Source organism: Callithrix jacchus, chromosome 3 (assembly GCF_049354715.1).
Source record: "Callithrix jacchus isolate 240 chromosome 3, calJac240_pri, whole genome shotgun sequence".
Lineage (NCBI taxonomy): Eukaryota > Metazoa > Chordata > Mammalia > Primates > Cebidae > Callithrix > Callithrix jacchus.
In genome coordinates, this window is record NC_133504.1 from 68,713,063 (window position 1) to 68,734,612 (window position 21,550).

At 42.5% G+C, this 21,550-nt stretch overlaps 1 protein-coding gene across 7 annotated transcripts in view; it reads right to left on the minus strand.

Annotated features, from left to right (window-relative positions):
* The window catches only part of LOC144581749 (uncharacterized), a 40,351-nt gene extending 21,893 nt beyond the window's left edge, over nucleotides 1-18,458 (minus strand). For 3 of the 7 annotated variants that reach the window (XR_013532894.1, XR_013532892.1, XR_013532890.1), the window contains exons 1-2: nucleotides 18,129-18,458; nucleotides 3,940-4,151 (exon numbers count right to left, since the gene is read on the minus strand). Coding sequence is in view for 1 of the 7 variants with exons in the window: in XM_078366497.1 (XP_078222623.1) it covers nucleotides 4,066-4,190 (125 nt within the window). In the remaining 6 variants the exon portion in view is untranslated. Of the gene's footprint in view, nucleotides 1-3,939; nucleotides 4,259-18,128 lie in introns of all 7 variants that reach the window. The other 4 variants (XR_013532895.1, XR_013532891.1, XR_013532893.1 and 1 more) reach the window with 3 other exon arrangements.
* Between the last annotated feature and the right edge of the window lie 3,092 nt (nucleotides 18,459-21,550).

A 21,550-nucleotide genomic window follows, 5' to 3' on the forward strand; every position in this document is an offset into this window, starting at 1 on the left:
TCAGGAGTTCGAGATCAGCCCGGCCAATATGGTGAATCCCCATCTCCACCAAAGGTACAAAAAAATTAGCTGGGCATTGTGGTGGGTGCCTGTAATCCCAACTACTCCAGAGGCTGAGGTGAGAGAATTGCTTGAAACCCAGTAGGCAAAGGTTGCAGTGAACCAAGATTGCACTATTGCAATCCAGCCTGTGCAACAAGACCGAGACTCCATCTCAAAAAAAAAAAAAAAAAGCCACTGTGGCAGTATCTGAGACTTCTTTTCGAATTAGGTTGAAGGAGTTCAGGACATGGCACCCCAAAATATGCCACTTTGGTATATTGATCATTTTGAGCTCAAGGCATTTGAAAAACAGCAAATGCAGAAGCTCTTGCCAAGCTCTTATTTCCTGCCTAAAGATAGATCCTCCAAGAGGAGCTCAATTGTCATAAATTCCTTCCCCAGGAGTTTCATCAGCCAGGAAAGATGGATTCTTAATCACAGGAGAGGAGACCAGAAGCTGACACCACACCCAGACACACTTTGTCACAAACTATTATACCTCTCAGCTCTTCTTCTAAGGGTCCATTAATCTTTCCTAAAAATCATTTACTCTCCCCTAAGTGGTCTACATCCTCTCTCTGCTTCTTTTCTTAAGACAGTGTACATAAGCTCTCAAACCTCACCACTTGTTTGGGTATTCACTTTTTTCTTATGATGATTCCATGCATGTGATATTAAAAAATAGATTAAAAATACTTTATTATTTAAAACATTAGATCACAAATATTTTTAAACATTAAAAATAATAATGAAAACTTTGTATTACTTTATTGTTGTTAATCCTCCTGTTACCAGTTTATTTTCTGGACTCAATGACCGAACCTAGGAAGCTAACAAGATTTATTTTAACTAGGAGGGTTACCGGGTTCTGGCTTCAGGATCAGCTCATAGCCTGAGAACCAGGGGCCCTGAGGTATGAGTCTCTTTCTCCTTGAAATTCTCCTACAAGCTTAAAATACATCCGTGCTTTCTGACAGATTTGGTTTACAGCCTCTCTGATTGTGTTTGGGGAGGCAGAAAATGGAAAGGGTTGGGCACCAAAGATAAAGAGGACGGGTCAAGATTCTCTGAAGGTCTTTCTCACAGGTGCTGTGGAGACTTTGTGTGCACCTTGCTTCTCTTTTAGCGGTATCTGTTTCTTACATTCCTTAGGCTTTGCCATGGCTCATACTGACCATGCTATCCAGGCATTCGGCCATTTTGCTAGCCTGGACATAACTGACTCGTAACTCAACTGCCCAGGATGACATCAGTTTGTGATTTTGTTTATTCAGCACTCTTTTTTGTGGAGTAGAGGGAAAAGGATTCTCTCTAGAAAGTGAGCAGACTCTTATCATCAATTTCGCTGGCAGGCTCTGGTATTCCTTGTTCATTAAAGATAAGTACAAATTGGACTTCCAATCGTTAACAACAATATTTTGGCAGCTTATTCTGATCTCGAATAACAAGAGTTAATTGCACATCCTTGAACTTTTTCTTGACAATTCCTGGAATTTATATAAAATTTGTAGAGAAACCCAATACCATGATGCATTCTACTAGAGAGTGTTAGAGCCCAAGACTTTCAGGAATTAAACCAAGTCAGCCACTCTATTCTGTTATCCTCAGACTCCTCACTGAGGGTGGTGGTGGGGAGCCAGGCTCTTAATGCAACAGGAGGACACCGATGGGGGAAATGCCTACTACTGCCCCCTGCTGGTGAAAAAAGGTACACAGTTTTAACTTGCATAGCCCTAAAAGACCTCCTTTAAACATTGTATTGAAACCATGGTATCAGCTTCAAATGACTTTAAAATAACTTTAAATATTTTGCTTTTTTTTTTTCTGAGATGGAGTCTTGCTATGTAGCCTAGGCTGGAGTGAAGTGGCGCGATCTTAGCTCACTGCAATCTCCGCCTCCAGGGTCCCAGTTCAAGCTATTCTACCTCGGCCTCCCAAGTAGCTGGGATTACTGGCACAAGCCACCATGCCCAGATTATTTTTATATTTTTTTAGTAGAGACAGGATTGCACATGTGGGCAAGTCTGGTCTTGAACTCCTGACTTCATGATCCACCCGCCTTGGCCTCCCAAAGTGCTGGGATTACAGGCATGAGTCACCACTGTGCCTGGCCAATATTTAGCTTTTTAAAAATAAAACTGAGCAGTTAAAATATACTACTTGGTTTTTCTTGAATTATCCTCCATCTTTTCAGTTTCCTTTACAATACGTAGATCACATGTCATTAAATTCTAGGACATTCTGCACCGATGATTGACCTGTCTTAGGTACCAAAGTCCCTTTAATTTGTGATGATAGATACAACTTTTCTTTAAGTGTTCCTTTGAGAATGTATCTCAAAAATATTAATAATTACCTGGAAGGTAACTGTGGCTGTAGCAAGTGCTGGAACTTGGAGTCGTAGGTTATCATTCTAGTATCAGTTCTGAAACTGATATAGCTGTAACATTTAGGCAAGTCACCTAATCTCATAGACCTCATTTATGAAAATATAATGATAATAATACGTCACACACAGGGTTGTTATGGGGATTAAGTGAGATTATTACAATGTAAGTGTTACTCTAAGAGTTATAAAACTGGAAGGTATTACAACTAAGGGAGTAGGTAACTGCGGGGTTGCCCACTTAACCATTAGCAGACAGGTATTTGGAGTCAAATGCCCTATAGCACAGTGAGGATTAAACATTAAACTACAGATACTTGTAATTGAGATTAGCATTATTACCATGGTTTAATATTTAATTCTCACTGTTCCCTAGGGGACCAGACGGACTCTGTGGAGAATGTAGATTTAGACATTCCTGACTATTTGAATCCCAAACTAAAGTCCATACAAAATAAAAACACCTCATAGACGTAACAGAAGAGTCACTCCATGAGGCATTCTAAGAATGCACTTTCTTCACGGTGACTAGTTTTTAACTGGTCAAGTGGATAGGCTCTCAGCAATCTTGCTCCTCTGGGAATAATGAAAACGTTACACTGAAGGTTTTGTCTGTGGGTTGTGCTTTTGGACCTAAGTTTTTCTGCTATAAGGGTTGTATCATTAGCAAAACAAACCCAACCAAAAAGTTGGAATTCATGGAAATTCACCAAAATTGCCTGGCTGTTGCAGCCCAACAATTCTTTAGTTCTTTTCAATCATCTTTATTTTGGATTTAGTTGGGATCCTTGGTCTTTAATCCAATTTTAAGCATTACACTGTCCCTAATTAAGGCATAAGGAATAGTTTGGAATTTTAAAAGAACCACAAAATGTCAAACCCAAGATCCTAGTTTTTGGTCTTGTTTGTTTGTAAGGGTGGAAGGATTTTACATCTTATTTTGTACCTACTCTGTTCCCAGCAGCTTTTGCTTTGCTCACATCTCACACAGGACATACTTAATTCAGTGAATTGATTTGGGTGTATGACAAGCACTTCGGAGAAGCTAAGAAAAATGTCACAATTGGGATGGTAAAAAAGGTCTTCCAAGTGCACTGAAACTTGCATATACTCTGGGGCCTCCGAGTTTTCTGGGAAAAAACAAAAGCAAAACAGTGGCTGGGAAACTAGCTTAGTACATAGGTATAAAGGATGGAACAGCTTCTTTTGACCATTTTAAGAGAAAGCCATAAAGCACAAGTTCTTGGACTTATGCCAGCGAAAAATGTAACCCTTTTATTTATAGGTGGCATTCATTAGAACTGGGCCTTTGTGAGGCTATCCCAGACTGTGGTCACTTGGTTTAGTCAACTGCTGGCTCCTCTGGGAGAACACATCCCTTTTTAGCAGAAATAAGGAGCAAGGAGAACCACTGGGTAGCAGCTATCACAGTGATTCCCAATAGCAACCAACCCGCAAAAGCCCTGTAAAGAATAGCGCTGCTGTATTCCATGCCAGTGAGTGAGACTTACACACAGCACGGGAGAGGCAACATGGATCCACAAACAGCTGGTTTACTTATGTTGGCCATGATGGTGCCCTCGGGACAAACCGCAGACGGAGATCTGCCCAGGGAATTCCTGGCTTCGTAGGCTCACCGTGTCCTTCGATCCCCGCCCAGCCATTTCTGTACGGCCGCTGTTGTTGTCCCAGCTGAACCCCATTTCTTCCCTCTCTTTTGTGGCTGTAAGAATGAAAAACTTGATGACTTCTTCCTCTTCATCGTGGCTACTTCTCAAAGTGTCTTGGTGACCACGTCATTATTGCCTGATTCTACTGATCTAATAAAGTCTAATAAATAAACAAAATTTAACTATGTGTGACTAAGTATTTATGCCTTTTCACAAATGAAACTTCTTAAAAATAGATTTCCCATCTAGATTAATTTATCAAGTAAAATTTCCCTGTGTTTTAATAAAATAAGTTTTCCTAATCTCAACAGATGTTAGTCACAAACATACATCACACATGGGAAAGGATTATAATAAAGCTCATTAGTGCTGTTTATTTACCTTTCAAATGCTATTGAATTTTTACATGAGTTTGTCTATAAGTTTATTAGTTGTTTTTAAGAAATAAATATGATTGAATTTTCCAAATATAGTTGAATTTCATAGTTTAGCATTTCATATGAAATAATCAGCCAATGTTTTTGCCTGCTGTTTCCATGAAGATTTATTTATCTTAGAAGTGATTAATATAGAGTGATTATAAATAGTATAAGTTTAAATAGAATAGTTTATACATTATTTATTTTTGCTATGTTGTTTGTTAGGCTTTACATGTGGTTAAAAAAAAAAACTGTAACAATCCTCTCAGCCTGGAATTTTTCTTTACCAAACTTTTCCTCCATTTTCAGGAAGGAGACAATTATCCAGAGGCTTTTAGATTAGTCATTTCTTTTTCTTTTTTTTGTTTTTTTGAGGCGGAGTTTTGCTCTTGTTGCCCAGGCTGGAGTGCAATGGCGCAATCTCCGCTCACCGCAATCTCTGCCTCCCAGGTTCAAGCAATTCTCCTGCCTCAGCCTCCTGAGTAGCTGGAATTGCAGGCACATGCCACCATGCCCGGCTAATCTTGTATTTTTAGTAGAGACAGGGTTTCTCCATTCTTATCAGGCTGGTCTCGAACTCTCGACCTTAGGTGATCTGCCCGCCTCAGCCTCCCAAAGTGCTGGGATTACAGGCATGAGCTACTGCGCCCGGCTTAGATTAGTCACTTCTTAAGAAGTTAGATCATCCAGTACTGCATCTTAGCCAACTGTCCAAGGTCAGCAAAATGCTGTGGCATGTTCTGTTTGATGGCCCAGGCAGAAAGCCACAGCATTCTCACTATTAATATCTTCTGACCTGTCAATTTACAAATAGAAGCATCATTGTGGTCTTTTTTTTTTTTTTTTTGGCATATTCCTGAAAAACTAAAGATCTAAGGTTTGAGATAAGAAATATTTGATTTAATCAGTTTTAAACCATAATCCTGAGCTTTTATTAAAAAATGCACTGTTTATTTCTTTTTTCTTTTTGAGACAGGATCTCACTCTGTAGCTCAGGCTGGAGTGCAACACTGCAATCTGTGCTCACTGCAACCTCTGCATCCTAAGCTCAAATAACCCTCCTGCCTCAATTTCCCAAGCAGCAGGGACTACAGGCATGTACCACCATGCCTGGCTAATTGTTGTATTTTGTGTAAAGACAGGGTTTCACCATGTTCCCCAGGCTGGTCTCGAACTCATGAACTCAAATGACCCGCCCACCCCAGCCTCCCAAAGTGCTGGGATTACAGACGTGAGGTATCATGCTCAGCCACTGTTTATTTATTTCATACAATTTTCTTAAACACCAATTATGTGCAAGTTACCAGCTCGGGCCTCTGGGATGAATCAGTCAGATGTACCCTCAAGGAGCTTATGGTCTAATTGGAGAGAAGAAATATAGCAAAATGCTATAACATATGGCAAAAAAGCAAGATGTACCGCAAGAGACGCATAGACGAAATGATTTGGGGATTCCAAAAAAATAGATTATTAAATTCTGTGGGCTGGCAGCAGAGGGGAGGGAATTGGTAATTAATCTGAGAAGATGACATTTGACCTTGCCCTTAATGGACAGAACTTAAAATGTAGAGAGGAGACGTAAGTGCAGACATTTCAGATTGAGAGAAGAGCATAATTAGGGCATAGAGGTCAGAAAATACGGGGGAATAAAAAAAGATTCAAGTAGTGCAGTTTAGTTAGAGAACAGGGTACATGAATTAAAAAATCATTAAAACTGAAATCAGAAAGTCAGTTTGAGAACAAATCTAGAGAACTATTAATACCAGATGATAGAATATAGGCTCTGTTTTACAGACAGCGGGAGTCCGCTGAAGGGGAATGGCACATTCGACATGTGCTTCAGCGTTGGACGATGTTGGAAAGGGGGTGGGGACTGTGAGTGAGACCACCAACCCATCAGGCATGCTCTGTAACAGTCTAATAAGATATGGCTTCGGGTTTCTTGGGGAAAAAAAGCCTGAAGCAAGGATTAAAGTGCTGATATTTTATAGGGAAACCACAAGCCCGGGTCAGAGAGGCTGTAGAAAAAGGAAAAAGGGGAAGTGAGTATAGGAAACAATGTGAAGTCATGCCTTGCACAGCTGGCTTCTGCTTCAGGATGAGCCATTAGAGAGGGAGCCTCAGCATGGGAGGCTCAGCAGGTCTGTTCTTTGGCATGCGGGATATCTTGCAAAGGATGCAGAGAGGGACCATGTCTCTAGCGTTCTCTGGGAAGAATAAGGGAGAAGTTTATCTTCCCACCTACTTCCCATTGCCTGTTTCTCATTAGTCAAAACTTGTCCCCCTAGGAAGTAACTCCCTCACATTTCCAAGTTTACATCATATGACTGCTCCAACTACAAGGGATGCCAAACCCCAAACCTGATGTATGTATGGTGTCCCTGTCTCATCCAGGTCTGGAAGTGAGGGGAAGAGCCAGAATCTCTAGGTGAGTACTAGGTGGTTTGGCTCTCTCTCTCTCTCTCTCTCTGTGTGTGTGTGTGTGTGTGTGTGTGTGTGTGTGTGTGTGTGTGTGTGGTTGAGCGGTAAAGAGTTAAGGGGACCTCTAAGGCAAGTCCCCAGTCAGCCCCAGCCAGATGAACTGTGCTGGGCAGGTATGGTAGCTGAGTAGTTGAAGGTCCTAGAAGTGGGCAGCGGCCACGGTGTCTAAGGAGGCACAGAAGATTTGTGTTGAGATAATGATTCAAGAGAAAAGAAAGACCCTTCATATTTCAGTTAGTGAAGAATTCTTTTGGTGGGCAATCATGCACTTGGGGCTAACTTGTCTTCTCTGTAACATTATTTAGAAAATCACCTCCCTCTCAACTATGAAGACTGAGCACCACTGGCTTCCAGCTATTTCTGTATATTATCTGAGTTCGTAGGGTTTGAGTATCACATTTCTTTCCTTCCAATTCTTTGATTTATCATCATAATGTTTTGGCATATGCAGCCCAGTCTTTGGAGGAGGGGTTGAGAACTGTGTAATATCAGGTTTAGCATTAAAAAGTAACATCTACCGTCTGAGGTTGGGACTATAAACACCAGTCTGGACACAACAGAGCATGCTTAGACCACTTGTTTGGAACTGCGAGGAAAATAAGGTCATACAAAAGAGCCCTCTGCCCTTAAGAAAGTTTGCAACTGCAAAGCACTTCTGAGTACCAGCAGGGAAATGCAATCACTTATTCTCAAGACTGAAAAGAGAAAAGAGACCTTTTTACCACTTTATGTGTGTGGATGCCGTGTGAGAGAGAGAGAGAGAGAAAGAGAGTGAGAGCAAGAGAGCGAGAGAGACAGAAAAATGTGTGTTTTACCTACTAAAGCTAATGGTAGCCAAATTTACCCTTTTTTTCTTGGAATTTTTTTCTTAATCTAAAACAGGCTTGGTGCTCTGGAAAAAGAATTAGAATTGCATTCAAATAGTCAGGCTTCAAGTTGCTTCTGCCTCTGTGTGAAGCAAATAGTAACAACTCACTTCGAATCTCAGGCTCCTGGACTGTAACTGCAGATAATGATACTCACCCTACCAACCTCAGGGACTGTTCTAAGAATGAAATGAAATGAGATTGAGCTCTGAAAATGCTTAAATGCTTTTCAAAGTAGAGTGATTGTGCTTTCTGTAGCATCAAAGACAGTCCTCTGTAACTGGGCAAAGTCAAGGCATGGACCAGATCTGACAGCAGAGACTGGCTTGGGGGCTGGAAAAAGAAGATGTCCCGAATCTCTACATCCCTTATGGGGTGTACAAACCGCCCCATAGCGCACTGCACCAGGTAGGGTTAAATTGATCCCAAATGTCTCAGGAATTTTTAATGCTTTTCGAAGAGACACAGCCAGTTCTTTATCTGCGGAAAGTAATGCTGCTAACCTACTATCTGTCAGTTTCCTCAGTGCTTTGAAGATTTCTCTAAAGTCATTTGACTTGGTTTCCCTTTGATTTCAAATTCCTGGTTAACCACTTATTATATGTATGACCTTGAGCCTTTTTAACTCATCTGAGCCTCTCAGTTTCCTCATCTATAAATTGTGAATAAAAAGATGTTACTGTAGGATTATTAGACATTTTAGAAATAATATTTCTAATACTAGCATAGTGTCTGATCCATAGGCATCCAGGAAATGCCAGCTAAGATCACTAATTATTGTCGTCATCTTTAGCATCATACACTAGACCAGACAATCCCACATTTAAATCTGCTCTGTCACTTATGAGAAGTGTAACCCTGAACAACTTAAGAAAACTTTTTGAAGTTCAATTTTGAGATAATGACGGATGCTTTCAGAATTCGTGAGAATTTCAGAGGTATCGGCAGTAGGTTGAAATGGTGAACCCTCCGAAAGATATATCTATGTTCCAAACTCAGAACCTGTGAATGTGACATTATTCGGGAAAAGGGGGTTTTGCAGATATAATTAAGGATCCTGAGATGAGATCATCCTGGATTATCTAGATGGGGCCCAAATCCAATAGCGAGTGTCTAAGACAGAAGAAGACACAAAGAAGAGGAGAAGGGAATGTGGCCACAGAGGCAGTGACCGGAGCAACACAGGAAGCCAAGGATTGCCTGGAGCCACCAGAAGCTGGAAGATGACAGGAAGGATTTTTCTTTCCCCTCGAGCCTCGGGAGGGAGCATGGCCCTGATGACAACTTCATTTCCGACTTCTAGATTCCAGAATTATCAGAGAATAAATTTGTATTGTTTTAAAACACTGTGTTTGTGGGAATTTGTTCTAGCAGCCCTGCAAAGCCAATGCAGTATTTAATACAGAGTGCCGGGTACCACGTTGACACGTGACAAGAGCTCAGTGCATGGTAGTTGCATAGTGGCTTCCCCACCTGTCCCCACCACCTCCTCAATGAGTAAATGCCAGTATAATCCATAGGCAGCCACGTGAGTGTCTGACTCCAGGGAGCAGGGGGTACAGTTAGCCTCAGTCCATGCTAAGGGAGAAGCCTGACCTTAGCGTGGTTAACGCCATGCTCTGCCACAGGCAATTGACACCAGGGCTCTCCCACTTTATAATAGCACAGTCTCATTATGCATTAAAGAGTTCGTTCTCCTGAAACTCTTACTGCCCTCAAAGATTTGGAATTTAAAAATAACACATCAACAAATCTCTGTTCAAAAATAATGAATAATATACTTAAAGGTTCTTCTTGTAACAATAGCCAGCCTCTTCCTGAAGTGCTATAAAAATTCAGGGAGCGACTTCACCCACTTGTGAGAGATAAAAGAATAGCAACTAAAACAGGCAGTCAGACCAAGGCAGGGGGCAGCCTGTTGTCTCTGGGTTGAAAACCACCCTGAATGCTAAAAGAAATCACTCTAAAGAGGGGTGTGTGGGTGCATATTGACAGACTTCAGAAGCTGAGGTTTCTGAGCTTAGCCTCCTGAATGAAGCAGGACTTTTGACAGACATACTACCCCCTGGGGCTGCTGCCTTAGGTGTGATGCTATCAGAGCCAAGTATCTGTCTGTGACGGGTCCAAAATTTACACACCATGGATGAGATGGAGCAAACACACGGAGCTTTTTTTTTTTTTTAGGTTTCTATAACCGATTCCAGCTTCCTTGTGAATCCACATCCTGTAGGGCAATTGTTAAAGCAAACCTTTATACAGTGATTGCTGTGTGTCCCCGGCACTCTTTTCAGTGCTTGAGATATATTAACCATTTAATCCTCATGCTTCCTAGGAGGAAGTACTATCAGGATCCCCATTTAGCAGAGGAGCAGCCAGTGACAGAGATTTAAGCTGTTTGCCCAAGGCCACATAGCTAGCAAACGGTGCCAATTCAAGAGCAGGTCATCTGACTCAAGACTTTATGCTCTTTGTCACTACACTAAACTGTGAGAAATAAAATTAAACTTGCCAATTAAAATGATCTGCCCATCTCAGATGTACACTTTCAAATGAAATCAATTTCTTTTGAGTAAATGCACGGTCCAGTCCTCTCACCTATGGGAGCGGGACTTCTGGTGGTCGTGCTCGTCCCTGGGCGGTGAGTGGACATCCACTGCTGGCAAGCCCTGTGTCTGTTCTCTGTTGCTCTTTCCCTGGCTGGTCTCTGGCTGGGCACCATCCTGCCTCTGGCTGCCTCATGCCATGAGAGGGTGGTCATGAGTGTCCATCAGGGCTCCTCTTCCACAGGCATTGGGCAAACCTCCACAGGTCCCCTTCTGCTGGCATTGAGGGTCCTGCAGAGGTATGTCCACACTGCACCCCAGCCATTTACTCCCTCAGCTTTGGCACTCAGTACCTTCAGCTGGCTGAGCAGGTTTTTTGTCTTCCTTCTAGGACCACTGGAAACCTAGGAGTTCTTCCAAAGCCAACCTTGGCTTCCAGGAGAAGGAAAGGACTACCTTTATCCTTTCCCACCTCACATCATCCTCTCTGGACTCTCCTCAGGGCTACCAAGCCATTTCCAAACCACCATAGATGCTGCCCCACAGGGGTATACAGTTTTCTCAGTCTACCCTCAGGGAGGTTGAAATGTAAACATTACAACTCAGATGTGCAAAAAAAAAAAATGTAGCTCTTTCTTTCTTCTTTTTTTTTTGAGACGGAGTCTTGCTCTTACTGCCCAGGCTGGAGTGCAATGGCGCAATCTTTGCTCACTGCAACCTCCGCCTCCCGAGTTCAAGCGATTCTCCTGCCTCAGCCTCCTGAGTAGCTGGGATTACAGGCATGTGCCACCATGCCTGGCTAATTTTTGTATTTTTAGTAGAGATGGGGTTTCACCATGTTGGTCAGGCTAGTCTTGAATTCCTGATCTCAACTGATCCACCTGCCTCCGTCTCCCAAAGTGCTGGGATTACAGGCGTGAGCCACCGCACCCAGCCAGCTCTTTTTTATTTTCTATTATGTATCCCAACTTGCTATGGGGCCCCATTCCCAGTCAGTAGCAGAAACATTTAAAAAAAGACTTAAACCTCGGTCTCCTCTTTTAGGAAAGTCTCTTTCAGTTTAACTCATTCTTTTGGGGGGTAAATATTCAACCAATTCAAAATTAAATTCCTTCTTAGTGCGGATTTTTTTCAGATTTTTTAAGGGGGCCCTTTTTCCCTCTTCCTTTCCAAGACGGCCTCTCAGGAATGAGGGAGGTTGAGAGTCGGCACGTTATTTCTCTAGAGACGAGGTCTTCAATGGTCTGGTCTGGTCTCTGATGCCCTCTGCTGGTATCCGCCAAGGTGTGGTTAGTCCTCCCTGGTCCACTGGTGGACTCGGGGTCCCTGCCATTGCCTCAAGATGCGAAGCCTACATCCTTTGTGACCACCTTGACTTGTCCCTAGGCCTCTGCATGGTCACTATTTTATCCAAACTTCTGTGAACCCCTTTCAGATTCACGTGAAACCCTGGGTTGTCCTACATACCATTTGGACTGTGGACATACCATTTGGCTAGGGACAAGTGCTAAAGAAAAGTTATCCAGACACTTGTTGAAATGGTAAGACTTTATTCAAGACTGTTGTGGTAGAGATGATGTCTATTGCAATAGGAGAAAGAGATTGTGTTCAACTCTGAATACAGTAGAGACCGCTGAGGATTTATAGTCAATGAGCAGAGTGAAGAAGTTGGGTTAAAAATTACTAAGAAGAGATATTAAGCGTAGGGGGATTCTTGCTAAACTGGCCTTACAGCATTCTTGCTAAAGGCAGGGAAAGGACTTACACATCAAAGTGAGGGATGAGGAACTTGATCAGATGTCTAGAGTGGGGAATGATTTAGCAAGATCCTTCATTAAGACTGGGCTAGAGGCCGGGTGCGGTGGCTCACACATGTAATCCCAGCACTTTGGGACGCTGAGGCAGGTGGATCACCTGAGGTCAGGAGTTCAAGACCGGCCTAACCAACATGGAGAAACCCCGTCTCTACTAAAAATACAAAATTAGCCGGGCGTGGTGGCACATGCCTGTAGTCTCAGCTACTCGGGAGGCTGAGGCAGAAGAATTGCTTGAACCCAGGAGGTGGAGGTTGTACAGTGAGCGAGATCGCACCACTACACTCCAGCCTGGGCAGCAAGAGCAAGACTTCGTCTCAAAAAAAAAAAAAAAATGACTGGGCTAGGGAACTTAAAGTCAGGAAGAGACCAAGGTCAAGGCCTAGTCACGAATAGGACTTAGAAGAGCCTGACCAAAATTTGGTCAAAGAGAAAATCTTTATTACCAGACAGAGTCTCAGGCAAGTCTATCTGAACATCTATCAGCCTAGACGTTCTCAGACGCTTTTGCACTCACACTATCTGTGGTTTCTATCACCCGCCTCTTCTTCACCCTTTGATTGAAATCTGGAGGGTTGGAGGTGCCTTTCCAGGGACCCAAACAGCATCCCCACCCTGAGTGAATTCCCTTTAATCTCTCTGCTTTCTACTGCTTCTTTCTATCTTCCGTTCTTTCTATCCTGTACTCATAGCAAAACTCTAATCCAAGCTGGATTTTCGTATGTAAAAGAGTGGTCTGAGAAATAAAAAATAAATCCTTTTCTCTCTCAGCATAGGCTAGCTGAGACAATATTATTGTCTTTCTTTGGATTAAATCCAACTTGGAAAGTCAAAAACCAAACCCTGACACTTTCTTTTCCTTTATACTTCAACAATATTGATCATTCCTGACATAATAAACACCTCTAACTGGATGAGAAGGTCACACAAAAGGAAGTTCAAAAAAGATACACATTAATGTATTTCAAAACTACTTTATTCCCATGCATACCTATAGGAGCTTCCTAAGTCTACAGTCTGTGCCTTCCCTTCCTATTCACCCTGCAGAGCTATGATGATGTATATTTTTCCGATAGTTTGAAAGACATTTGGAGAATTCCACTTTTCTTTCTCCACGATACAGTGATGGACATTGAGGAAGATACTGCACATTTGTTCACTCAGCACTCATTCCGACCTCTCCCAGTCTGCCTTTCTGTCTACTACAAGCTGGAAGGTAAAAGAATTGTATTTCCCATACTGTCTTGTGCTTAGGATCTGCATGTGACTTAAGCTCTACACCCACTCCCAGCCCACCCCAGTGAGAGGTGTGGAGGTGGAAGTGAGTAACCAGCTTGAGGAAACGGCTGAATTCTCAGTGAGACAGGCTTTTCCAATAACCACAGTGAAAGCAGCATGTGGGCTTCCCTGGGGTAGCTATGGAAGCATATCTGCCATCCAGTCCCTAACATCACAGGTGCCCCTAAGAACAATCCCCTGGTTTACTCAGTCAGTTCTTCTGGATGTGTTATACTTGGTTGCCCTGTTCTTGGTCATGGAGCTTCTGAGAATGTTTATGTTCAGAGATTCTGTGAACTATCTAATAGTCTTTAACCTATCCTTTTCTGCTTAGACTGACTCGACTGGAGCCTACTGTCTGCAACTCAGAAGCCTGACCAATGCAGCAACCCCCTCTCCATTATCCCTGCTCCCCCTTCCTCTCATAATAGAAACAAAAGTGTTAGCCTGGAAATAACAATTAAAACAACAACAACAACAACTGGAGGGTCCTTTGTCTTACTCAAAGCTATCTTGGTTTGAAATAAGAGACATCAACTTGAGCTATCTTTACCTAAAAGGGAAATTCATTAAAAGGATGCCATGGGCTATTTAGTGCTCTGGAGACTAGAAAACCCTCAGGGGACAAGCAAGCATCTGTCTTTTCTTCTCTGGTTTTTTTTTTCCCCCTCCATGCAAAATTCCTGAGTTTATATCAAGTTTCAACGACAAGGGCAAACTATTCTCAGTGCCAATTCCAAATTCTTGAAATAAAGATCAAGCCTAGAAGTCAAGTTGTCCACCCCAAGCTAATCACTTCTGGCCAGAGAACTGCATCACACAAAAATATGGCTGTGGAGTGGAGGTGAGTACTCAGAAAATTAGGATAAGATGACAGACACTCCAAACTCTTACCCCTTAGATGTCTATATTTAGAAAACTCACCAGAACTCAAAAATTTCTAGAGTTTAATAATGCTTGAGTGGTAATCAGGTAGTTACAATATAGCGCAATATACTTTGAAGCTGCTGAATCCTCCGCAAGGCTTCACTTTTGGGAAACCTCTGGATGGGGGATTTTGTGAAACCATTAGAGACCAGTGGCTTTGCCCTTAATGGCTATGGTGGCCATTATCTGACTTCCCGGGAGCTTTTCTCAATCATACCACCTTCTTTAATACTTTACTACTAAGTCCATGTGATACACAGATTGCCTTGGAAAAAGTCCAAGGGTATTGTTGTGATTTTGCTTTTCGAAATCTTGATGAAGATTCCAAACATGCCATGGTGCTATATTATTATTATTATTATTATTATTTTGAGACGGAGTTTTGCACTGTTGCCCAGGCTGGAGTGCAGTGGTGCAATCTTGGCTTACTGCAACCTCCACCTCCTGGGTTCAAGTGATTCTCTACCTCAGCCTCCCAAGTAGCTGGGATTACAGGCACCCACCACCACACCCAGCTAATTTTTTTTTTTTTTTTTTAGCACAGATGGGATTTCACTATTTGGAAGGATGGTCTCAAACTCCAGACCTTGTCATCTGCCCACCTTGGCCTCTCGAGGCTCTAGGATTACAGGCACAGTTACCGCGCCCGGCCTGTGGTACTATATTCTAAATCCTTAGATCTTGTAAAGATCTAAGAGGGTACCAGAAATCTCAAGTCAAACATATAACCAGTTTTATCCAACTATAGTTCTCATCAGACAACTCTATCATGGTAGAATTCAGGTCCTCAGTAGGGCTCAGATTGACTGGCTTAAGTGATGTTGAGAGTTCCTCAATGAGGCTAAGAACTATGAAAACACAAGGGCTTAACCTTGCACAGAACAAGAGGGGATGTTCCCTACCATGTTAGGATTTTGACTAAAAGCCCCAAACCTGCGGGTAATAAGTACTAAATACTTACACAACATCTAAAAGACTGAATAACACATGGCAAAAGCAGTCTGACCATTATCATTCTGTCTAGACTATATAAAGCTAAAAATTTAAAAATAAGAGTATTTGAAGAAACGATGTAGGTATAGAGAAGTCATTGATACTTTATTTCCAGAGACACATTGATAGGGACAAACAAGCCCGCAATAAAAAGAGTTGGTTACCTTACTCCTTATCTGGGTATTTTCAAAGCTTCTCAAACTCACAGGTCTATCCTCTACTTTCCAGTAGAACAGACTTGGTAATCCAGGGACCCTACAACTATAAAACGATTAGATCCTTGATAAAATAAAATTTAAACGACACGGATAGGCTCAAATGAAATAGGGGAGAGAGCACCTAGGGTGAAAAACAAAGCCTAACTAAAACAAAACTCTTGATTTGAAACCACAGCAGGTGAATGTGCACAGGTGAAGGATAGAACGCCTCTGAAGGCAGGGGCTACAGATGGTCCAGGCATTGACTTTGGGCTGGAGAGTAGGTTAGATTCCAAGATACAGCAGGGCAAAAGGAGCCCAGGCTGAAAGGGTCACAGGTAATAGCCACAGCCTAGGGCCCTGGGAGAGCTCCAAGGATACAGAGATGGAGATTAGAACAAGACGGACCAATAAGAGGCTCCTAATCCCTCCTCCCTGGTGTCACATAGAGAAGGAAGAGGGAACCACGGGAAACAAATGAGGAACAAGGAAAGAAAACACGAAAACAAGGAGAGACTGCGCTGCCCTTCCGGACTGTGATGGCTGAAGCTGTGGGTGAAGCCTGATATGGGAGCAGGGAGATTTAACTCAGGCAGACCTTAATACTGCACTTAAAAGCAACTGCAAAATCATGAATGAGGAAGAGAGATCCAAGAACATAATTGCAAGCAATGGCAGAGGAAGAATAAACTTTGTTGACTTCTGGCCAATCAGTAAACAAGTTACTTCAGACATAATTGTCTCACATGATTGCCTGTAAACTTTGGTGAGATTCCATGAAGATGCCCTAAAAATTAGCCTGGGACAAGGAACTCAGGAAATCTCTTCTCCAAACAAAGTGAAAGCAAATCTCACAGTTTGTGTTTATGTATACTTGCAGATTTCAAAACCCAAATCATACCCATAGGAAACATGCTTTAAAAGATGTCTGATGTGACCCATTCAAAGCAAAAGATGCTTCTTTTTTTTTTTTTTTTGCCATAAAGAAAATGGCTCTGCTATATTTCCTCCATTTCTGGTAGATTTTTAGTTTTATTGATAAGACAATGTATATCTGAACCTCAGAAAGCACTGAAAGAAGGGGTGAAGGGCAAGTGAGGAGTTTAACAGAACAATGCAATTATGTGAGAGCTAGTTATAGAATTAGGGGAGTAGGCTGGGTGCAGTGGCTCACACCTATAATCCCAGCACTTTGGGAGGCCGAGGTGGGCGGATCACAAGGTCAAGAGATCAAGACCATTCTGGCAACATGGTGAAACTCTGTCTCTACCAAAAGTACAAAAATTAGCTGGATGTAATGGTGCACACTTGTAGTCCCAGCTACTCGGGAGGCTAAGCCAGGAGAATCGCTTGAACAGGGAGGCAGTGGCTGCAGTGAGCCAAGATCACGCCACTGCACTCTGGCCTGGTGACAGAGCAAGACTCTGTCTCAATTAAAAAAAAAAAAAAGAATTAGGGAACGAATCATTTATGTTGTTACTTCTGTGTGATCACAAATGTCAAACACTCCAGCCCATATTTAAAGGAAGGATAAAAGCTAAGATTAATGTGAATGAAATGAATAAAACCACAAGTCAGTGGGCCTCAGGATGTTGCATAGTAATATGTCATAAGCACAATATTTTCTTTTCTTGGTAGAATTAGATGCTAAACCTAGACGATGAAGCTGTTTTCATGAAATCATTTTTGAACTACTGATTTTAGGCAAAATTCATCTTATAAGTACTTAGCATTCTGAAAATAAATGTTCAGGTTGAAGTTATTCTGTAAGAACATGTGTTCACATCTAAATTACCACAAACTTTATGTTTTTTTAAGAAAGATGGGTCTCACTTTGTTACCCAGGCTGGAGCGCAGTGGCGTGATAATGGCTCACTGCGCCCTAGAGCTCCTGGGCTCAAGCAACCCACCTGCCTCAGCCTCCCAAGTGGCATGTACTGCCAGGTCTGGCTCATTTATTTTTAAATTTTTAGAGATAGGGTCTTGCTGTGTTGCTCAAGCTGGTCTTGATCTGGACTCAAGCAATCCTCCTTCCTCGGCCTCTGGAGTAGCTCAGATTGGATTACAGGCCTGAGCCACTGTGCCCAGCTCACTAACTTTATTTTTATTTATTTTTTTGAGACGGACTCTTGCTCTGTCACCAGGCTGGAGTGCAGTGGTGCAATCTTGGCTCACTGCAACCTCCGCCTCCTGGATTCAAGCAATTCTTCTGCCCCAGCCTCCAGAGTAGCTGGGACCACAGGCGCGTGCCACCACACCTGGCTAATTCTTTTTGTATTATTAGTAGAGACGAGGTTTCACCATGTTGGCCAGGACCGTCTTGATCTCTTGACCTCGTCATCTGCCTGCCTCAGCCTCCCAAAGTGCTGGGATTACAGGTGTGACCCACTGCGCCCGGCCACTAACTTTATATTCTTAAGGCTTCACATAATGAGGCTAAAAGGTTCTTGTATTTTCTCAGTCATTTTAGAACAGACAGAGGGAGCTGGCTGAAGGAAAGAGTTCCTCTTACCCTGAAACCTTCATTACAAGCAGACAAAATTCTGGCGTCTTCAGGCTTCCACAGATACCTTGCATTTACATAGCATCTGGCAGTGTTCAAAGGGCTTCAGTAATGGTGCAGGAGCTGGAGCCTTGAATCAACTGAGGAGGCAGAATCAACCGGCTCCCAGACTATTACAGACAAGCTTGTGGCCTCCAGTGAGCCACGCAGTCTCTCTGAGCTTTAAGCTCCTCATTTATAAAACAAGGACATTACATATACCATCTCAACATTTTTTCTAGGCCTAGGATTCAGCGGTCTTGCCCTCCTAGCAACGGAGTGATACAATGTTGCCACTCTGGCAACGGAGCAGAGGCTGGGGAGTTTGGCAAGCTGACGGACGTGTTTATGAGCTCAGAGCATGGTTAAGGCTGACGCGAGAGTCGTTCAGACAAAGCAGAAAGAAAACCACTTTCAGAATACTCTTTGTGATGTGTATGCAATTTACTTCCTAAAAAAAGACAGAGTATTTTCATGGCTGGTGTGAGTCCAAACTTGCCATAGTCTCAGGCAATGCGTCTGGCTATTTTAAAGTGCTAAGAAGTTTAGTGACAAGTGCCCTTCCTCTTTATCTTTTACAGTTATTAGGCTTTGGGGGTGAGAAGAAGATGCGGGGGAGGGGAAGCTTGAGTAATCCTTTCGGGGGCTGCTTCTTACTTTGGCACACGGATAGTTCTCAAGAGGAAAGAAGATTTTTTTTTTAACCATGTAGTTTTCCATGAACAGGAAATTCATAGCAAAACATTTCCCTTTGTTTTGAGGGAGTCACAAGACCACAACACCCAAGGGCCCTCCCTGAGAGTCATCTGTAGATCTTTGTATTTTAGCCAGCATTCCTTGCCATATTGTTTATATAAAACACACACACACCCCTAAACTCATACATCTAAATTCACACACATGCAGGAAACTTAAATGCAAATATTTTTTCACATACCTTTATATGTATACTAAAAGCAAGTTTATATAACAAGATTAGCCACAAATATGTAATATAAAAATTCTGACCTTGTTTAAGGTACCCTAAGAATGTAGTACCATGATTGTCAACTAGGGTTCTGGGCACTTTGGTATGTCTGAGAAAGCTCTGTAAGTCTGCTAACAAATTCTGAACAACATGCAAAATTTATTTTGGTGACTTCTGAGTATGTAGCCTGTTCTTACAATGTCCATCAGATGGACCACAGGGCTCAATGAGCAGAGGCAACATGATGTAGAACAAAGGGGCAATTTCTGGGAATGGGACATAGGTGGTGGACACATCAAACCTGAAGAAAAAGGTGTTTACTGGAACAAGGGGGAACATTGCCTTTAGAGGCCCAGGGAAAATAAGTAAGATCAATACACTGTTCTGTTCAACAGTAGCAAAGATGATCACTTTGATAAAACTGATAAAATGTATGGATGAAAGTGACAACGCTGTTATAGAAATGATTGTTTTATTTTTAATTTTTTTTTTTTTTGAGACAGTCTCACTCTATCACTCAGACTAGAATGCAGTGGTGTGATCTCGGCTCTCTGCAACCTCTGCCTCCCAGGCTCAATCAGTTCTCATGCCTCAGCCTCCCAAGTAGCTAGGACTACAGGTATGCATCACCACACCCAGCTAATTTTTGTATTTTTAGTAGAGATGGGGGGGGTTGCCATGTTGCCCAGGCTGGTCTTGAACTCCTGGCCTCAAGTGATCCACCCACCTCAGCCTCCCCAAATGCTGGGATTACAGATGAGAGCCATAGCACCCAACCAAAATGATTGTTTTATAATTGTTGTTGCCTTTTTCATTTTTAATTTCTTCAAATGTACTGATAAAAGTCCTAGCATTTGCAAATATGTTATAAACACAAAGAAGGGTAAGAAGCATCATTATAAGAAAGCGTTTGGGTTTGGTCCTGACTTTCCTACAGTGTCCCAAACCCCTTATCCTTTGGTATGTCTCCTGGAGCTGCTGAGCAACCCAGGTGCCTCCAGAGCTTGCAGAGGTTATAGAATAAGGCTGTGCTAAGGAGGGCCTGAATGTCTGCTAAAGGGGCAGGCATTCCCCATATCTCTTATCAAGGGAAAAGGGGTCCCTGGATGAAAAAAGAGAGTCTGATAGAAAAGGGAGATTTCTCACCCTCTGGGACTTGGCCTATGGCCACTGCCAAGTGGTAGAGGCTGACAATTTCCTCTACTGGAGGCAGAAACACCATTAAGGGCTGAATCTTGCAAAACAGATAGTTTTTATGTTCCCCTTTGTATGTAGTTTTCTTTTGTTATCCCAAACTTTCTGGTGCCTAAAAATTTTGTTTAAAAGTTCCAATTTGCAAAGCACAGTGGCCCATGCCTATGGGAGGATTGGTCGGGGCCAGAAGTTCGAGGCCAGCCTGGGCAACATAGTGAGAACCCTTCTCCCCCCAAAATTAGCTGAGTATGGTGGCACATGACTATTGTCCCAGCCACTCCAGAGGCAGAGGTGGGAGGATTGCTTGAGTCTAGTTCAAAACTGTAGTGAGTTATGATTGTGCCACTGTACTCCAGCCTGGGCCACAGAGCAAGACACTGTCTCAAAAAAAAAAAAAATTCCAGTTTGGTCACAGCCATGCTCTGTGTTTTGGAGAATTAAGAAGACAGTTGAGTTTACCCTTGGGCTAAACATTATTGGAGGAGTGTTTTGCAGAGATTAGTATGGGGACAACAGCACCATAAGCAAGAAATCCCCAGGGGAAAAAGGAACCCCCCCCCCCACCCACCCCGAACAAGATACTTAGCTGTTCCTCCCAAGATGCAGATTCTTTTTTCATTGCTAAGCCTTAATGGATTAGTCTTCAATTTTACCACTGGGTCTTGCAAGCTCCTTTACACACATATAAGGAAGAATAGGGCATGAGTCGGTGAATTCGGCAACATAAGAAAGTTTGAGCCAGACCCGATGGCTCACACCTGTAATCCCAGCACTTTGGGAGGCCGAGGCAGGCAGATTACGAGATCAAGGCAGGAGAATCGCTTGGACCCGGGAGGTGAAGGTCGCGGTGAGTGGAGATTGCGCCATTGCACTCCAGCCTGGGCAACAGAGTAAGACTTCATCTCAAAAAAAAAAAAAAAAAAAAAAAAAAAGAAAGAAAGTTTGAACCAAACCTAAAATGTTATCGCAACAATAATTAACAAACTCTCAGCATGAGACCCTGATAGAGGTTAAACTGCTAAAGAAATAATAATTTATTCATGTTGCACTTTGGCAATTATTTGTGGATCTTGAACGTAGTACCTCACCTGGAAAGGCCATTTATCCTTTTTTTTAGCGCTTGAAGAGGATGTTTAATAGGCACAAATCCTCGACTTCCCAAATCAAAAGTATTAAATTGCACAGCTTAAATTCTTTTATTAAAATGTCTGCAGTGCTGCTTGCGAAAAAA